This window comes from Lonchura striata, chromosome 2, assembly GCF_050655825.1.
Source record: "Lonchura striata isolate lonStrDom1 chromosome 2, ASM5065582v1, whole genome shotgun sequence".
NCBI lineage: Eukaryota > Metazoa > Chordata > Aves > Passeriformes > Estrildidae > Lonchura > Lonchura striata.
Window position 1 is genome coordinate 99317501 of NC_140704.1, and position 18601 is coordinate 99336101.

At 35.1% G+C, this 18601-nt stretch overlaps 1 protein-coding gene across 5 annotated transcripts in view; it reads right to left on the reverse strand.

The window, feature by feature from the left end:
• ZNF407 (zinc finger protein 407) overlaps positions 1-18601 on the reverse strand; it is a 333913-nt gene that overhangs the window by 290709 nt on the left and 24603 nt on the right. For all 5 annotated transcript variants that reach the window (XM_021530861.3, XM_085571854.1, XM_085571856.1 and 2 more), the window contains 2 exons: positions 13468-18285; positions 7433-7547 (listed from right to left, as the gene is read on the reverse strand). In XM_021530861.3, the coding sequence (XP_021386536.2) occupies positions 7433-7547; positions 13468-18241 (4889 nt within the window). In that variant the 5' untranslated portion in view covers positions 18242-18285. The remainder of the gene's footprint in view (positions 1-7432; positions 7548-13467; positions 18286-18601) is intronic.

Consider the following 18601-nt stretch of genomic DNA (forward strand, 5'->3'; position numbering starts at 1 on the left):
TTTAGGTCTGTTGTATTTAAAACACCTACCCCAATGCTGGGACAGCTGACAATCACATCACAGTTCAAAAGATTTGTGACATGCATTTACCTTGGCTTTAGGCCATAAAGAGAGATTTTGCTTTCTCTCTCCATCTGTGTGGAGTGTAACTACTATAATCTGTCTGGTTAACGTGAGTGCAAATTACAGGAAGAAAAACAGGATAAAGGCAACACACCACAGCCAGAAAGACTAAAATGACATCAGAAGGTGGTCAGTTCTTTTGATTGCTACCATTCAGATTTGATGATACCTGTAACACTAATATACCAGGACACAAATTTCCTAGAGAAACCAGTTCTACCCTAGTAAACTAATTGCTGAGTCTCAAGAAGGTGCCCAGGGTTGTAATAAACACTGAAAGTAAGATTAATTGCCCTGAAGTGCTTAAAATCTATTGGCTTGATTCTGCATGTACTAAACCCAGCAAACCAATTTCCAGTCATTACAGTACAAACAGACTGAAAAAACACTTGGGGAAAAAAAAAAAAAAAAACCCAAAAAAAAAAAAACCAAAAAAACAAACCACCAAACAAACAAAGTTAAGTCTGTTTTCAGAAGATGTGGATTCTGGGGTGTTCCAATGAATTGAGCAGTAACCACCAAAGAAGCTATGTTATAGTAATACACTTGAGGCAAGTAAAACTGGACACAAAAAAAATCCAAGATGCCTCAAGAGATTGACTTTGAAGACAGTCAAGTCTTATAAATTAATTGTGGTTAAAACTGAAGGTATTCCAACAACTTCCAGTTAAAGATATAAAACGTAAATCAGAATCTATTTTGTACCTTGTTGGGTAACATCCCAATTCTTTTACCAAACCCTGTACTACTAGGGAAGCGACAATCATTGACAGTTATATTTCAAAGTAAAGTTGTTAAAAGCAGCAGGGAAAATCATGGATGAATTAGAAGCTTGATGCAATTCCTACACACAAAGGTTTAAAATGAAAAATGAAACAAATACAAGCATTCTGAATTCTGGATCTAAATCCAAACCATCCTACTTCAGCCTACTGACAAAACAACCCAACCACAATTTTAAGCGAACAAATCTGTCTTCCTGTCACTACCAACTACCCACACCAACAGCTCTCATCCTCTTCTTCTCATGGTCACCAAAGTAGAGTTAACTTTTTTGCCATGTTGTTCTACAAGTGATGGCATTTTTTAACAGTATCTTTCCCAATCTTTGGGCCAATCCTTCTAAACCATGATGATAAGGACAGATATCCCTTTTTCAGTTGGGATACTGAACTTTAGGACTGCTGCTTGCCTTAACACTGTTAAACACCAATGTTTGCACCATCAGACTCCTTCCCAGTAGTCACAATGCCTGCATCCTCAGAAAGGGCTCAAACCCACCCTGTGTGGCCAGAGGATGTGTTCAGATTGAAGTGCCTATGGCTTGGCAGAAGTGCACTTCTTGGACGTCAAAGCAATCTACAATAATGTAAAATATTAAAAATGCATGTCTGTAAAAGCAGCAGTTACAGGTGCCACACCTCTATGCATCTCAGTAGCTGTCATCCGGAAGTGCATTGAACTGGACTCTTCACAACTCTTTGTATCTCCAAATACAATATACAATGTAAGTATGGCCTTTATACACCTTGTCTCTAAGCACAACTAAATCATTATTATAATCTCAATTAGCATACAAACATAAACACATTGCTAAAAACACATTTTATTAAGAGGAAAAGCTGGTCTTGGTAGTTCTGTGTCAATTGTTAACAGCAGTCTCAAAAGGAGAAATCCTTCTACTGCCTGTACAGAAGTCCCCCACCAGCCAACTCCATGGCAGACTTACAGGCCAGGACAGTCTTGCACAACACATCATGGGATCTGTACCAGTTGTTTAAAGGTGATGGGAGCTTTTCTGAATAAAAGTAAATTGTTTCCACTACAAGTAGTTTTCTTAAATAGTAAAAGGAGAGACTATGTACTGAAGGTCAGGTTTGCAAATCTAACAAAATGTTAAGACAGCTGAACAAAAATAAAATGCTTCTGTTCAAAATCTCAAATGTTAAGACAGCTGAACAAAAATTGGCAAAATAGCGTAACACATGTGTTACGTTATATATTTTTCTATCATTTTCTTGTAATTTTTTTAAGCATATGCAAGTTTGGAAAGTTGTTATGCGGGTTCACTTCATTTTTCTTTACTAAAGTAAACATGGACACAAGTATACAATAGGACCAAATGGCAAAATGCAGATAGAGAAACTAAGAATAGCTGGATCTGGAACACTCACTTCACATGCAATTATCTCTGATCTAAACAGCTGCACCAAACATATATTTTTTGTTTGGACACATCTGTAGACATGATGTGTATAATTAATTGTTCGTTCAAAATGCAATTTCATGATGCATTGATTATTTAGATATAAAAGTTTTAATTCTCAGAGCTGACTAAAAATAGTGATTTTAATTTATTCCTGCTGCCTACAATTACCCACAACCATGTATTTTTAAATATTTCCAGACTATAAAAATTACTAATTTTTGCCACTTGTGTTTATCTGCATTTAGACTTTGATTTGGATAAATTAAGCTCTCAAGTGTTCCTTGCTTTATGAAACTCTGCATGTTGTACACTTCAACACAAATAAATGACTTCTACCATTAGAGGTTTAAATAATGTAATGTATTTCATGCTCAGCCTGAAGCTGGATTCCAATGAAGTTGCTAATGCACGTAATGATTAAGTGTAACTCAAATACTAACTGTGTTGTTGAAAACATGACAGGCAATAATTTGGTCTATTATATTCTGCCATTTAATTCCCTAGTACAGACATTCTCTGACACGTTATGAAGCAATGATTTACAATTATTCAAGCTGCAAAGGTCAGAAAGTGACATTATAATCATCTACACAGAGATCCCTTCTAATGCACAAAAACTAGGTAATACCACACAAAAATAGTTTTACTAGAGTAGCAACTTTCTATTTAAGATTTCCCAGACTGCACAAGTATAAATAATTAATTTACATTACAGTATGTTAAGGCATCCTTGAAAAGATAATGTTTTTCCTGCTCCTACCAATAAATTTACAAATAAGTCTTTTTTTTGCTTGCTAAAGGCAATCTTAAGAGCAGCTTTTCACAAAAAGTAGCCTGTATTAATAGTAATCAGTTAAAAAAATCTGAAAATCTGAAACATTTTTCAGAAACAACAAACAGGAGTACAGCCAATTTTTCTTTTTTTTATGCAGCTGGTCAAAGCACATCCTTATCTATCAAGAACAAAGATCTATCAGTCGCTATGCTCAATACAGGTGAGTAGTTTTGTTTAGACATTCTCCAAGCAACCAGTGTAATGAAAATACTGAACTTTATACGAATATCTGAATTACTCTTAGCATTAACAACAGCAGCAGAAGTGAGGTTACTTCCATGCTTGGAACACTCTAACTGTCCCCAAATCTTATTTATTTGAGGCTTTAAGAAATAACTGAATTTAGCAGAACATTTATCAGAACATCCTAGGATATCTCCAGAATTAATTGAAAAAAGGAGTTTCAAAGCAAATAAAGAACTATAAGAGCAGAAAGTAAATAAAGATTAATACCTCCAGCCACCAAAAAACCAAACAAACAAAACAACAAAAACAAACAACAAAAAACAAAATACCACATCAAAAAACTACAAGACATAACTACTCCAGCAAAATACAGAAAAAAAAGTAATCTTTCTGACCCCCTTCCAAATTCCTTTCTGTCTAGAAAGGCTTACTTTTGTTCTCAAAACACCTGACTACTATACATTAAATACTGTATGTGTAATAAACATAATAAAGTCATTCCTAAAAATGCCCTTTTAATCTGTAGGAAGGTAGCAAAAATGTTTACATGCACGTTTTAAATACTGAACATTTTCCTAACAATCCAAACCTACCTTATACACATCTTCTTCAATCGATTTTTAAGTGATCATTAAGGAGAGAGAAAAAAAAAAAGACGGAAGCAGCCACTCTTATTTGAAACATGTAACTACATACCCCAAAATTCTGTTTCTAAAAGCAAAGGCAAGAAAAAGGCAAAGGAATAACAGACATATTTTTAAATCAAACATTGCCTATAAATTCTGTTCAAAATCTCAATTGCAGAACAATGCATTTTTCATATCCTACCTAAGGGATGAAATTTGAAAAGTGCATGATAAGCCTTTTCACAGCATTTCACCAGGCAAATGAAACAAAAATTTTAAATGCTGGGCAACCAAGATTTGCTCACCTAGCCCAGAGTGTCAGCCAATTTCAGAGTCAGACTTTCAAAAACAAAAGAAAGTCACACAGAAAATAGACATTACCCCTGAAATAATGGGATATATTTTACAGCCATGGGTATGGACAAGAAAACAATTAACACACATCTGCGATAAGGCAATGAGTAGCAGACGGTTTATTCCAAATGTTAAAACATTAGCAGTGTCCAATTTCTCTGTCACGTACTTTCTGCTGTGCAGCTGAAGAAAAACAAACCCTGAACTTCAATTAAAAAAAATAAAACAACACAGCAAAATTACTGCCTTTTTCAACAACTAGCTGAATTATATATTGTGTACTTTATAGCATGTAAATATGAGGATCATTTGGAAAATTGAGATGCAGCAAAATCTTCCTAAAACAACAGCAAAAATATGTTTTCTGGTGATTTTTTTTTTTGCCATTTTTTTTGCCAAAATTTTGAAATAATTTGTCTTTAAAAAAGATGGTATTTTTGAGACCACACCATGATGTTGCACTGACATTTCACCTTTAAAAAGTGCCCAAGCAGATTCAAAAGCTTTTGAAACACAATTTATCCTCACAACTAGCAGAGGGCTTATTACTGAGAATCTAAAAGTCAGAGGATAGAATATTAACTACTGTAGAAAAGAAAACATAGTGCAGGACCTTCTGTTTGTGACAAAATTACAGAGTTAATGTTCCTGAAAGATCACTTCACCTTTTAAAGCATGATTTTTAAAAAGGTAAAATTTATAGCAATTAAAGCTAATGAAGAAATGCAGCATGAGCTGCTTATGTTCAGGAACTAATAGGTCCACTGAGCATTTCTAAGATTATTTAGCCATCAATGATAATGAATTGACATTGTCAGTGATGTTAATGTACCAATGCTCTATAGTGCCACTAATCCGATAGCCAATCCTGGCAATTTTATCTTTTTTTATGTTGCTACTTTATTTTTTTAACCAACAAGCTACCCAGTCCTTTCAATTAAAAGAGCACAAATACAGCACAGGCTATTAACTCTTTTTTCTCCTCTTCCACATATAAGATGACATATTCATTATATGGACTATGGTTCAAACAGCTCTGGTCATTCCTTCTTCAAATCCTGATCACTTCTTCAGGATTGTTAGCTAAAGTGCAAAAATGTCTTTTCCAAATAACTCAATGCTAGTATATGATGGTTAAAATACATTTTTTGCATACATTAGGTGAAATGTCATGATTATTTAAACAGAGATATAAATCAGATTTTTGTAAGCATGGGGTATTGTGGTCGCTGTCTCTTCACCAGTTGTTTTGCCAAATCTAAATAACACAGCTCCATGTTGTTGATTCAAATTAACAATACACAAAAATGGAAAATAAGTACCTGCCTGGCTACCAGGTACGACATGCCAGCAACACAGAGTAAGCAATCAGCTTAGGAAAGTAACTACCACTTAATCCAAAGTTTAAATCATTCATACATGGTTTGCTCTCTATCTTGCATAACTATTGTTAATCCCAGCTGAGAATAGTGCAATTTCTGAGACACGTTCTGTCAGACATGTCAATTCTGAAGTGATAGAAAAAAATGAGGCACCATGCCAAATCCTAATAATTTTAATTCTCTTCTTTTTTTGTAAAAGATACTGTATTTGCTGGTTTGATTTTTTTTTTCCTCTCACAATGAAATATTTAAATATTATGATTTTGTACTTTAAGTTAAAAGGTAATTGAACGAACAACCAATGTCAAGTTTGTGGACAACTTCTAAGGAAGAGAGTTTATCCTTTGCTGAATACTTCTGTGGACCTGTAGTTTTTAACTACCTTCCATGTCAAGTTCTTGGCAATTGATAAAGCACAAACAGCAAATAAGATTTTTAAAACAATATAAAATACCCTACCACATTCATTTTAACTATGCTTCAAAATAAGGAGTAGCACAAGTTATTCTACTACTGATATACAGTGGACATAAGAATTGGGCTCATACATTTTTATTTCTTATTTCAAGAAGTCAGCAATTAGTTTTCTTAAGAGAGTAAACTCATCCAAAGTATCTCATAATGACACATGCAAAATTATGAGAAAAACAGAGAGATGAATCAGTGAAAATCGCTACATCTTCAGCTGAAGATTCACTTGTCTTCTAAAATGTGTAACTCGCTTTGTCCTGCAGTAGATTGGTACACTAAGGTTAAAAAACCTCCTCCTACTGAATATTGTCCCCAACCTCACACCACACCATGCATGTGTGCACAGCACCATCTAATTGAACCTGTGCTCTTCTACACATTAGCCGTAAGACTGCTATAGCAGGCTACATAGGTTTGCGTAAAATGTTTTTATATGATGCATATATTATTTAATTTCTTCAGCATAATAACATTAAAATATATTTTTAATCAGAACTAGGGTATTAAAATCCAACTTTGAATGTCCTATGATGTACCATATATGCCATGGCATTTTAAAACCTTTTAAACATTTCTGCTAAATTAATTAGTTTTGCATTAAGTAGTCTCAATGCCTCCTATTAAATGCAACACATTTGAAGGACAATTAAACGTTATGAACGATCCTTCTAAGGAAATAACGATTGTTAAAAGAAAAACAAGAATTTTTGGGTAACAAACAGGAACACAAGAACACATAAAAGACTTCAATTTATTTTAAAATCTTATGCCTGCAATATTTTAGATCCGTTTGTTTGAAAAATCTGTCTTCTGTTTTGTTTTCATAAAGAATGAAAACCCTAATGGAGTCCCAAAATCTGTTAATGGTACTAAAATTATAACAGTATAGCATAAGAAAAAAACCCCACACAGTAAAGTCTATATTATATATTTTTTATGTCTTTAAATGGAATTTACACTTCTCCTTGGCAATGTGAATGAACATCCTATAATTTAGTCAATTTACAGATTACAGGTTCAAATTGACCTTGTAGCCCATAAAATTGCTCATCTTCAGTGCAGGATTAGAAGTGGGAAAAGAATGTCATAACTGTATTTAAGGAATTTACCATAACAATGGAAAGGAGGATATGCATGCATAATTTTAGCCACTCTTGCTCACATCACAGTTTTCAATTCTGAAACAATGCATATTCTGTGCTCTTCTCCTGGTTAACCATGTTGGGGACTGTTTCAATTTACTCACCCACAGACATGACACTTGTATTCCCTCATCCCAAGGTGCCTCTTGACATGGTTTCTGGCATCTCCAAGCTGAGCTGTTGCGAAGTGGCATATCTTGCACTTGAATGGCTTTGATCCTAAGTAAAATTTAGCATAAGATATGAGCTGAATTAGAATAAAATATCACCCATGGTTAAAGAAATAAAAATTCCTGAGGAGAAAATAACCTTTTTAAAACCTATCCCACATTTAACCTGTTTGAGATTTTTGCCTAATAAAAAAAGTGTCTTGTACATAAATTTACAACTTCCAGGACACAGACAGTATATTCTATACATTATATTCTATACATTACTCATTAAAGTTTCCTCAAGTTAAAGATCACAGAAAATACTCTCTTAACTTTTAATCTGTTCTTTTTCGTGCCCTTAAAAATCCACAAAATATATTAAAATGAGCAGAAAATACAATACTTAACGTTTCAACAAGATGGCAAAAGTTGTTCTATGCCTTTCCCAATGGCCAAATGCTAAAACTTAGATAATGGTCTTAAAGTGGACTGGTATTGGTTTAACCTGCAAAACGTTCTTTTTTTTTAGCAAATATTTTTAAAGTAAAATAATATTACAAGTCTTCCAACTTTGAATAGATTTCACATTAGCATTGGTATTTCAGATTTGTTCTGTCACACACAGCAAATGATTCATCACCTAGCTATTGTAATGGCATGCAATGTATGAATATACAGTGGATAAAATATTATGCCTTTATGACTGTTTTATGGTCAAGAATTTATGATTATTCTGCAAACCAGAAGTATTGACATTTTGGCTATTATTTATTTCAAGAAAAAACTTTAATATTAAATGTCTGCAGCAGACCAAAGAACTCTGAAATTATTTCTCCAAGGAAAAAGCATCAACCAATTTCTTGTACCACATCAGTTCAGCAAAAAGTCAAATTATTTGTCTATCTTAATTAATAGTGATCATCTCTCAAGATGGAAAACCTATCTTTTTTACTGGCATAGTTAAATTTGGCAAGTGTCAGTCCCCAGGTTATTACACAGCAACATCATTCAAGAAGCACTTTCCAATTTTCTGACCACTAAATCCTTAAATCAATAAATCAAAATCAGAGAACTGCAGTTAAAAGTAAGTACAATATGGTCAAAGAGTCTCCATATTATGTTTAGTATATGTTTTGTGAAGTACTTCTTCCAATACAGTTAAGCATAATATAAAATATGTGATCTTTAATAAATATACATGAAGAGCTCTGATAAGAGAAATATTGCACTATATCATATTTGATCAATGAACCTTTTTACTTTGCCCTTGAAAACAGAATATCCTCCAAGAATCCACTGGTAAAATTGAGGATCTTAGTAAAAAATTTTAGAGTCCTAAATTTCAATTTAATTCCCAAAAGCTAACGAAAAATGAAGCATTTAATTTTAATCTTCTAACTGAAATAAAAAAGTCAACAGTACCAAGCACAGGCAGACAAGGTTGAATATTTCACAGTTCAATGACAATGAAACCAGATCTCTTAATACTTCCATTTCTACTGCTGGAAGTAGATGTAAAATATATTTAGCACCTCAATGGTTATATCTAGTCAGCTTTATATGTTTAAATGTCAAAAGCAGGTTCAGACTGCAGCTCACAGCAATCACATTCTATCCATCACACTGAAAAAAACCCCAGTTTATTTAAATGATCCTGATAAAACTGAATTAATCATTAATTTGGTGACATTTCAAATCAACACTGCATTCTACAAAGAGACCAGCGCAAATAAAAAAAAAAAAATAAAAACTTATCCTTACATTAAAAGACCACTAAAAGTTGATGTTTTAACTTGTGATCTTTAGCTGGATAATTAATAACAACAAGGCCACAAGTGAAGAGGATTTTTTTTTTTAATCTATTGGTGTTTATACTGCTCTTTTTTCTCATAGAATTCAAATACCATGTGGGTTCTATCCTCTGTTCCCTTAGTTTCTGTCCTACTGATTAAATTGTAAATTCGTTCCTCATTCTGTTACTGCAGGTGTCCCACAGGGCTTCCATACAAGACCTTTGCTGTTTTCCATTTACATGACTCCTTTGTGAAGAACTCAAGTTCAGACCAATCGTGACTACAGTGTGCTGACAATACAGAAATGTATTATTCTGTTGACTGCTCTCATCCAAAAATCACTGAGGCCTTGAGGGCTTTTGATTTTTTTTCTCAGATCCAGAGCTGAATATCTGTTAACATCTCCATTTAAACTCCATGAAAATTCAAGTGCTGGCAGGCTCCAGTCAGTACTTATCACCTGAAACAAAAGCAGTGTATCTCCCTTTTAGGCTGCTGGTGCCAAATTTGTTCCAGTATGTTCTTGGATGGAACAACCCAAAATTTTATACTAAAAATGAAGACATTAGACTACGATTTAAATTAATTTTTAGAAAAAAAAAAATTGTATTTGCCATAAAGCTGTCTGAAACAATGTAAAACATATAACCATTTCTCAGCCATACTTATCACCAACTTCAGTGGTTCTTTTACACTGTTTTAAACTGTGATACTACTGGATTCACGTATGACTTTAAGTTCACAGAAAAAAAAAGAGAAAAATACTTTCACTATATCATCATTTCAACCAAATGCCAAAAAAAAAAAAAAAAAAAACAGCCAAAAAAAGCCAAAAAGTCTACCAAACTATTTTTCCCGCAAGTTAAGGCATGGAAAACAAATGTACATTTTCTTATGGTAGCAGAAAACAATAAGGCTCTTAAGAATTGGGAGAACACCAAACCAACCAACCAATAACAAACAAAAGAAAAACAGAACAACAACAACAACAAAATAAACCAACAAAAAACAACACCACCACACCAAACTGAAAAAAAAATACTAAATTTAAGAGTTCAGGTCAGGCAGACATAAACCATTCTACTGTTTTGTAAAAAAAGACCCAAGTCCATAATCCTTGCTTTACATTAGGACGGTAAAGACCCAAAGTTGTAAGAAAAAATTCACTGGCACAGCTTTAGGCCAGGCAAACGCAACGTCACCTGCACCTATAGGCATTGCTTTGCTCCTAGCTCAAGCCCAATACAAAGTGAGCAGAACCACATGAAATGTCATCATACCATTTCCTCCTGTGTTTAGGACATGGGGAGTAATACAGCATACTTGCACTGGGCACAACTGTCACTAACTGAGAAGTCTGATGAGAAAAGAAACAAAGATTATAGGGTTGCAGGTGATTTTTCCTCAGATGTTGATTTTTAATTAAGTTTATGGGACCTCCATCAATTGCAAACTAAAAAGTCTTCCACCTCTACTACTCCTTTTATTTTTCTCTACACTTCCTCATTTTCACCTGTCAACCTGTGATGGATTTACTTGTTAGGTCCTCTATAGCAATGCTTTCCTTTCATTTGCAATGTGAAAATCTCCTACATTATTTAATGGTATTTTAAAACATTATTTTTCTATTAATGGAAATTATTCGTTGTATTTTTATGCAACTTTCTCTTCCCTTCCCTACACCACCTCAAATCATCACTGATTACTCAATAAAAAAAAAGGAAAGGAGTTGGTGATGGTTACACATGCATACACATGTATATAAACCTATTTATACACATCCAGATGCTGATGGAAGATTTTTTTTTTTAAGCATATAATCAGAACAATAAATGGGAAAATGTGTGGCTGTGCTCTTGTGCACCTGTTGCTACCCTGGAACATGTCAGAAGCTGGAGATAGTGGCTTTTGCCTCACCAATGTTACAAGAAGTGTACATACAGTTGGTGCAGTAGGTCATTTCCCTCTGCCACCGCTCCAAATAACCTAAACAGTTTGTTATTAAACTGCATCCACTGTGACACAGATAGGAAGAAAAGGTTCTATAAGAAGAAAATCAGAAACAGAAAAATACAGATTGGAAGAGAAAGCCTTCTTTCCAATAAGTATTAATAAAAGACTCCACATTACTATTTCTGTGAATAAGCAAAGCATAAGAAAACCATTTAATTTAAAGTTGCAATGAGAAAGAGGGCAGATAAAACTGTTCTGTAACCCTCCTATACTTCTGCACAAAAAAATTACTTGCAACATTAAATGTATTCTTTCACTGCTTTGCATATTTAGTGCTATCCAAAAGCACAGTAAAAATATACTCGATGATAAGACCTACACACAAGATGTTAAAAAGTACACTAACTTTTACTAAATGTTACAATCAATGATGTAACTTATGTAAGTAGGGTTGCTTTGTCATATATTGATAGTTACCTCACTTTCACATCCACATTAACTTGATTTTAAATGCAATTAATACATATAGTCAAGGAAGACTAATGGACTACATTCTGCACTTAACCTGGTGGACATTTTCAAATGGCACAAGTGACCAGTGCAAACCTATTTTGCATTGTAAACGACTAAATAAATCTTAATGGATTAAGAATGATCAGCTATCAACACACAAGGGAAATTAAGTGCTGAAATGCCTACATTGATTATTTTAAATTATTAGCCTTACTCTGTTCTTGAATTTGTATGCTTTTAGTGAGCTTTAACACATTTACAAGACTTATTGACTATAATTACAAGAGAATTCAAGTAATGGACACATCAATTATAAGCAACATGTCTTGACCAGACAGTTGCATAAAGAATTCTAAAGAGAGCTCCATTAGCATCCTCCCCCTTAGTTTTATTCAGTTTTATCTGCCGTAAGAGGGCATATTAAGGGCTTATACAGCTGTTCTGACCATGTGAACATGAGCATCCCTCTAAAGACTTAACACTGCATTCCGAGTTGGGTATTAGCTGAAGCAATACAGATAACTACACTATTGACAGGACAGAAGTAATGCTGAAAGTATAAAGTATGTGAGTTATTGGTATACATGAATATTGCAGTTATAGTAAAATACTTTGAAAGGTTTGAAATACAATGTCTCTGTTCCCCAAGATTAATTTTTAGGATTTGTTGTCCAGTCACGCCCTTGCCTTTTCATAAAAAAAACTTACAAAACTCTTTTAGGATTATGCCAGGAATTACCATTATTTTATGCATCTTTTTTCTTACCTTTTTGTTCTCTTCCTTGTAACCATGCACTAAGTTTCAAATACTGCATGAATTTAAACTATAGCTTCCATAATAAGCCATTATTTAAAAGTACAGTAAAATAAACCTTACAGTTTTAATGAAAATATGTTCATTGAAATGTGAATTTATTATTCAAATCCACTCATAAATTCAACCATGGAGACACCACTTGTCTAAGCAGAGCTCAGTGATTTAGAAAAGCTGTCTATTTAAAATAAAGAATGTATGGCAGGTTTATAGAAACATCGCAGTGAATTTTTACATAAATTTAGAACTGCAGCTTATGCATTTTTCTACAGAAATGTTTTTAAATTTTCCACTTAAAATTAAACATAAAAATGAATTTAAAGTGTGATCAGCACAGAAACTAAATCAGATGCTACATCCCTGTGCAACACATCAGCACTGCTACCACCTTTTAAAAAGGCTGACCAATTCCAACTGCTATAACTTATTTCTACAAAAACCTCTTGTTGTGTCTTATTGGCATTTATTTAGGAGTGATGTAATATCAAATATCTATTCTGAAACATTATGTAATGCTGAAAGTTTCACTTAATTGAAATGAAATAAACAATTTGGATACTAAACAACTGCACAAAAGATAAAGTTAGAAAGAACAGCTAATTGATCTCTCAAACCACCACTGCATCATTATTTAAGAACCAACGAATGGTTACAATTTAGATTAAAAGGAAGAAAATCTGTCTATATGAAACAAAAAGCAGAAGGGTGACTGTACTTGAAATGTTTTTACAATTTCTGCCCTTTGATCACTGTATTTTCATACCCTTTTAGATAACTTCGAATTTCATCAAGGGCTTATCAAGCAATAAAAATACCAGTTCCTAAGAAATATAAAAGGGCTTAACAAGCAGAAAAAGACAATGGTATAATTCACTGTTTGAAAGAGACCATTTGCAACAACAGCATTTCCATACCTGTGTGGGTACGGATGTGAGCTAGGAAGGCCATGGAATTGCTACTTCTACACGTCTTCCCACAATACTTGCAGACATTGCCTTGGTTCTCTTCCCTCTCCCTGTTTATCTGCTCAGTGTCTTCAACAATGTATTTATTGACTTCTCGCAGCAGCTCTTCATGTTGCTCTTTGATGTGGAGAAACAAGCTCTGCTCTGAATCGAAGGGCTCTGTGCACTTCAGACACTTAAAGGTTGCGCCTCCTTCGGGCAGCTCCTCCACGCTCGCCTGCTCATTTCGCATGTGCCCAGCACTGGCCAAGTGCTGGTGAAGGTTGCTTTCTGTGTAAAATGATTTTCCACAGAGTAAGCAATGAAAATGCTTTTCTTTTGAAGGATGTTTCATGGCTATGTGAACATTTAGTCCGCTCAAACCATCTGCTAGAAAACCACAGTCATCGCAGCGAATACGTGTTGATTCCCCAAGGGAAATTCCTTCTGACTTCTTCTTTTTCCCACCACTTGTTGAAGTGTCTGCTGTCACTGTGAGCTCACTAGCTTTCATTATCCCTGACATCTGTCCTTCTGCAGAATGGTCAGTGGCCTCCCCATCTTGATGACTTTTTAACCTCACTATAGAAGAATCAAACTTGCCAACGTTTTGCATTGCCTTTCCTTTATCATCAGCACTGAAAACTGTTCCTAAGGCCTCATTACTACTTTCTTGCATGCCCTCAGCTGTTGAGCCATCTGCCTCCCAAACATTGTTATTTATAGTTACTTCAGCTTCATGTTGTGCTTCCATAAGGGCTTCTTCCTCCTCCCCAGTAGGATCCTCTTTGAAACTTCTGTCACCATCTACACTATGGCTATTTTGTACTGCTTCTCCAGTGTTTCTAGCAAAATTTGATTGCTCTACTGCACTACTTGTTTCTGGAAGACTTAGCATAAGTGGGTTATTTTTCTTCAGTGATTTTTTTTTGAGACTGTCTTTGTCTCTACACTCTGCTTCTGGGTTTTCACTGTTTTCTTCCATGCTCTTCACACCTTTTTCTGAACTGAAGTTTGTGTTGACTGATCTATTTTGACTTTCTGCAGTGCAATCATCATCTGAGTTGAGCAGCTCCTGACCATGCTTACTTTTCTGCACCTCACAAGTGTCTGTTTCTTCCTTGACAAATTCAACAACTGTATCTTTCTGAGAAGCTTGCTGGAATCCTTCACAAAAAGGGTTTCCTCTTCCATTTTTAGACTCTTTATCAAGTTCGTGTCCTGCTGCATTTTGGGAATCGACATCTTTAGAGATTCTTGGAGATGTATTTTCATTTAAGGCAGTACGCTCAGAAAAGCTTTTATTCATATGATCACCTTGTGATGCATCATTGGCACATTTTGTTTCATCTAAAGTAATTTTTGATTCTCCTGCACTGTGATGGTGCTCCTCTTGAGGCAAAACAGTGCCTTCTTTAGTGATACTTGCTGTACTTACTTCCTCCCCAGAAGAAGAACAAACGTAAGATTCTCTTCTAATTTTGTGTTTCTCTGTTGCTGCATGCCTTATCATCTCTCTGCGAGTAACAGCATAGTAGTCACAAGCCATGCAGTAGTATTCAAATTGTTTTGTATGTTTTCGCTTCACGTGCAGCTCTAAAGAAGCAGCAGAATGAGCAACAAAGCTGCAGTGTACACACTTGTTGTCGTTTGCACCCATGGCTCTTCTCTGGAAGCTTGGGTCACAGTCTTGAGCAGCCCTCACTGGTTCCAGCACGTGCTGGTTTATATTCAATGGATTCCTACCAGGCTGTAAATCTGGCAGCCTACTGCCATTTGCAGCTTTTAACTCAGCATCTCCTCGCTCAACTTCCTGATTGTCTAAGACAGAATTTTCCAAATCTGATGACTGGCCACCATCCTCAACATGTTTAGGCAAGGCAATCATAGGGCTGTTAATCTTCTTGCTCATGGATTCAAAACTACCTCCTTCAGGGCTAACAATGATCTCCGAGTTCTGTTTTCCACATCCTTCTATTTCAACACGGCTTTTGTGTTTTTTGGTTGCACAGTGACGTTCCATATCTCCTTTGGTGACAGTGTAGTAATTGCAAACCTTACACAAATAGCTGTACTGATGACTGTGCTTTCGCCTGATGTGAACAGTCAAATTTGTAACACTGGAAGCCAAAAGGCCACAATGGGTACATGTCCTAGAAATAGTACCTTTAGGTTTCCCTCCTCTAGATGCATCAGCTAAAACCAATTCATTTTCACCAATCCTTTGCTCAAGTGGAATTTCCTTATTTCTCGATGTATTTTCCACAGAAGAGGATAAAACACCTATAATTTCTTTATCCAACTCTGTATTTCCACTCCCAGCAGTGGAAGTATCCACTACTGATTTAATGCCACCAACACCAACACAAACCTTTACAATACATTCTTCAAAACGCAGTCCAATGTTGTTTTTCCTGGCATTTTCAAGATGCTTGCTTCTTTTGATATGTTTCTCCATTCCTTCTTTGCTCAGCGAGTAGAGATTACATGCTTTGCAAAGGAAGTGATACTCTTGTGCATGTCGGAGTTTTATGTGCCTTGTAAGAACTGTAGAAGATCTTGTCTTATAAAAACACTTTTTACATTGAAATTGTGTTTTATTCAGAACAGAATGCTTTAGTTCATTTCTATGATTTATGAAGGAAGAGTCTGGAGTTTTTGCTTGCATTGACAGTTCCATTTCCTTTGCAAGTCTTTGGTTATTGTTCAATACTGAGTCACTGTAAGGTACCACTTGCAAGGTCTGATTACTGTTACTCAATGAAATAGCTTGCTGAAATAATGAACCATCATGTTTCTCATTTTTTTTATGATTTATCAGCTCTTCTTCCATTTGAAAAAAAATAATGCAAATTGGACAACTATGAGACATATTATGCACTTCACTCATATGGCTTTGAAGGCTGACCACATTCAAGCTGGTAAATGAACAGAGTTGACAACTAAAGCTACAACCACCCATCTGGTGTTTACTCTCCTGACAGTGTTGCTTCATGTCTTCCCTGACTCCAGAGGAATAGCTACACATCTGACAAGGAAACTGAATCCTTTTTGTATGAAGCTTTGCAATATGGGTTTCCAAACTTTCTTGGTTGTGAAAAACATGACCACAATCCACGCAAGTATGAAGAGCACCATCAGCAGCAGTAAGTTTAACTTCAGAATCTTTAGGACCTGCAGTGCTAGACGAAGGGATATTTGGCTTATATTCTGTAAGATCTTGCATTTCTGCAGTAGTATTACAATTATTTTTAGCATCTGTTTCTAGTTCTGTATGTGACACAGGGCTTGATTCATCATGTTTAAGCTGTGTGCTGGAGATAGGCTTCACATGTACTTTCCGAGTTTCAGATTTGGGTCTCTTACTATTCCCCAATAATCTGTATCTTCTTCTAACCTGCCTTTTTAATCTAGAAGACCTATTCTGTCCAAATGAAGACCTTAACAAGAAAACATTTCTTTTGTGTTTCAGTTTATCAAATCTCCTTGTCCTGTGTAAACTCTTCAGTAGCTTTTTGGTAGTTGGAAAGGATTCTGTTTTCTGCAAGATATTTTCTGATGGTCCCGGTACTTCTAATTTTTCAGTATGAACTTTATTATTTCCTTCTGTACCAGAAGAAATCAATGTTTCTTCTGTCGTAGTATCTGTTTTTTCAGTGTTAGTGGTATTTGAAGATGGTATCATTTCAACAAGTTCACTGGCATCATTTTGTTTAGACAAGCTTACTTTTGAGCTTTTCAGTGCACTGCAAACACTTAATTCTTTTGCATCAGCAGTTCTTGTCCTTAATTTATTGGTCCCAGGTTTTGCCCTGACAGTCCTCTCCTTGGTTGCAGTAGATTGCTGGTTTTTAAAGGATTTTTTTGTCAATATCTTTACAAATCCTCCCCGTGCAGCAAGATTTTGGCGTCGAAGGTGAGTCTTGCCAAGGAAATGAGAATTTAGAAGACTCTCTTCAGCACTCTGAAAACCACAAAGATCACAAGAAAATATCTTGGATTTCTCACAATCTCCCTTAACATGCATATGCGACGCTGAACTACACTCACCTATGCAACTACACTGAGGGTATGTTTGCTCTTTGGATGGTTTAGAGACGCCTTCTTGTTTATGTTTTTCCTTATCAGAGCAGGAAGGTAAACACTGATCACTCATTTTGCCTTTAGGGTTTTTGTCTATGTTTCCAGCTGTACAGACAACACTGATTTCTTCTGAAGAATATAATTTATCAGAAACAGCAGTTGACATGTCTTGTGAATGTTCATTTTCCTTGTGAATTTTCAATACGGCATCATCAGAAGCACATCTGAAATCATAACCTAGGCACAGGATATCTGAATTAAGTAAGTCATTATCAGGACAACTGGTGACTCCTTCCTTCTTTACAGCTCCTGCTATCATACCACATGATTCTTCAGCTAAAACTTTTTGCATTTTCCTTCCAGTATCTTTCACGTCTTCTGAAGAACTCAGCTTTCTTTTCCTGGAGACATTTTCAGGTTTCTCTGCTTCAATAACATCCAGGTTTGGTGATTCTGACAATGCTGTTTTGTTTGTATCATTCTCTTTTTCTTTCTTTTCAAGGTTCGTGAACACTTCATCTGATGTAAGCCTTGTTTTCTCCTGAGATGAAGAGTCACATCCAGCATTTTCTCTTGATGTATTTCCTAGGGATTCTTCTGTCAACTCAACTTGTAAATTCTCATCAACATCATCTCTCTTCTTATTTTCATCTCCATCCATTCTTAACAGTGATATTATCAATTGAAGATCATTTGGTTTAGCACCTACAAAACAAAAGAGTTATTGTTAGTCTTTTATGCAAACTTAAACGTTAAAATAATCAAATTTTAAAAACACCATGCAACACAGAAAATTAAAATCATGACAGGAAGAAAGACACAATGAAAGATATGAAGTGACAGTTTCACCATGGTATCTAAACCACCTTCTAGACACAGAGGTCTCATTGTGATGAGCACCATGTGAACAAACATTTAGATCTCACAGTTTTTATGTAATAAAGTAATCTTCTACATGCTTAAAACTTGGGCAGACAATCATGACCTTTGCTTCTGGAAGTATATTTAGGACCCAAAATAC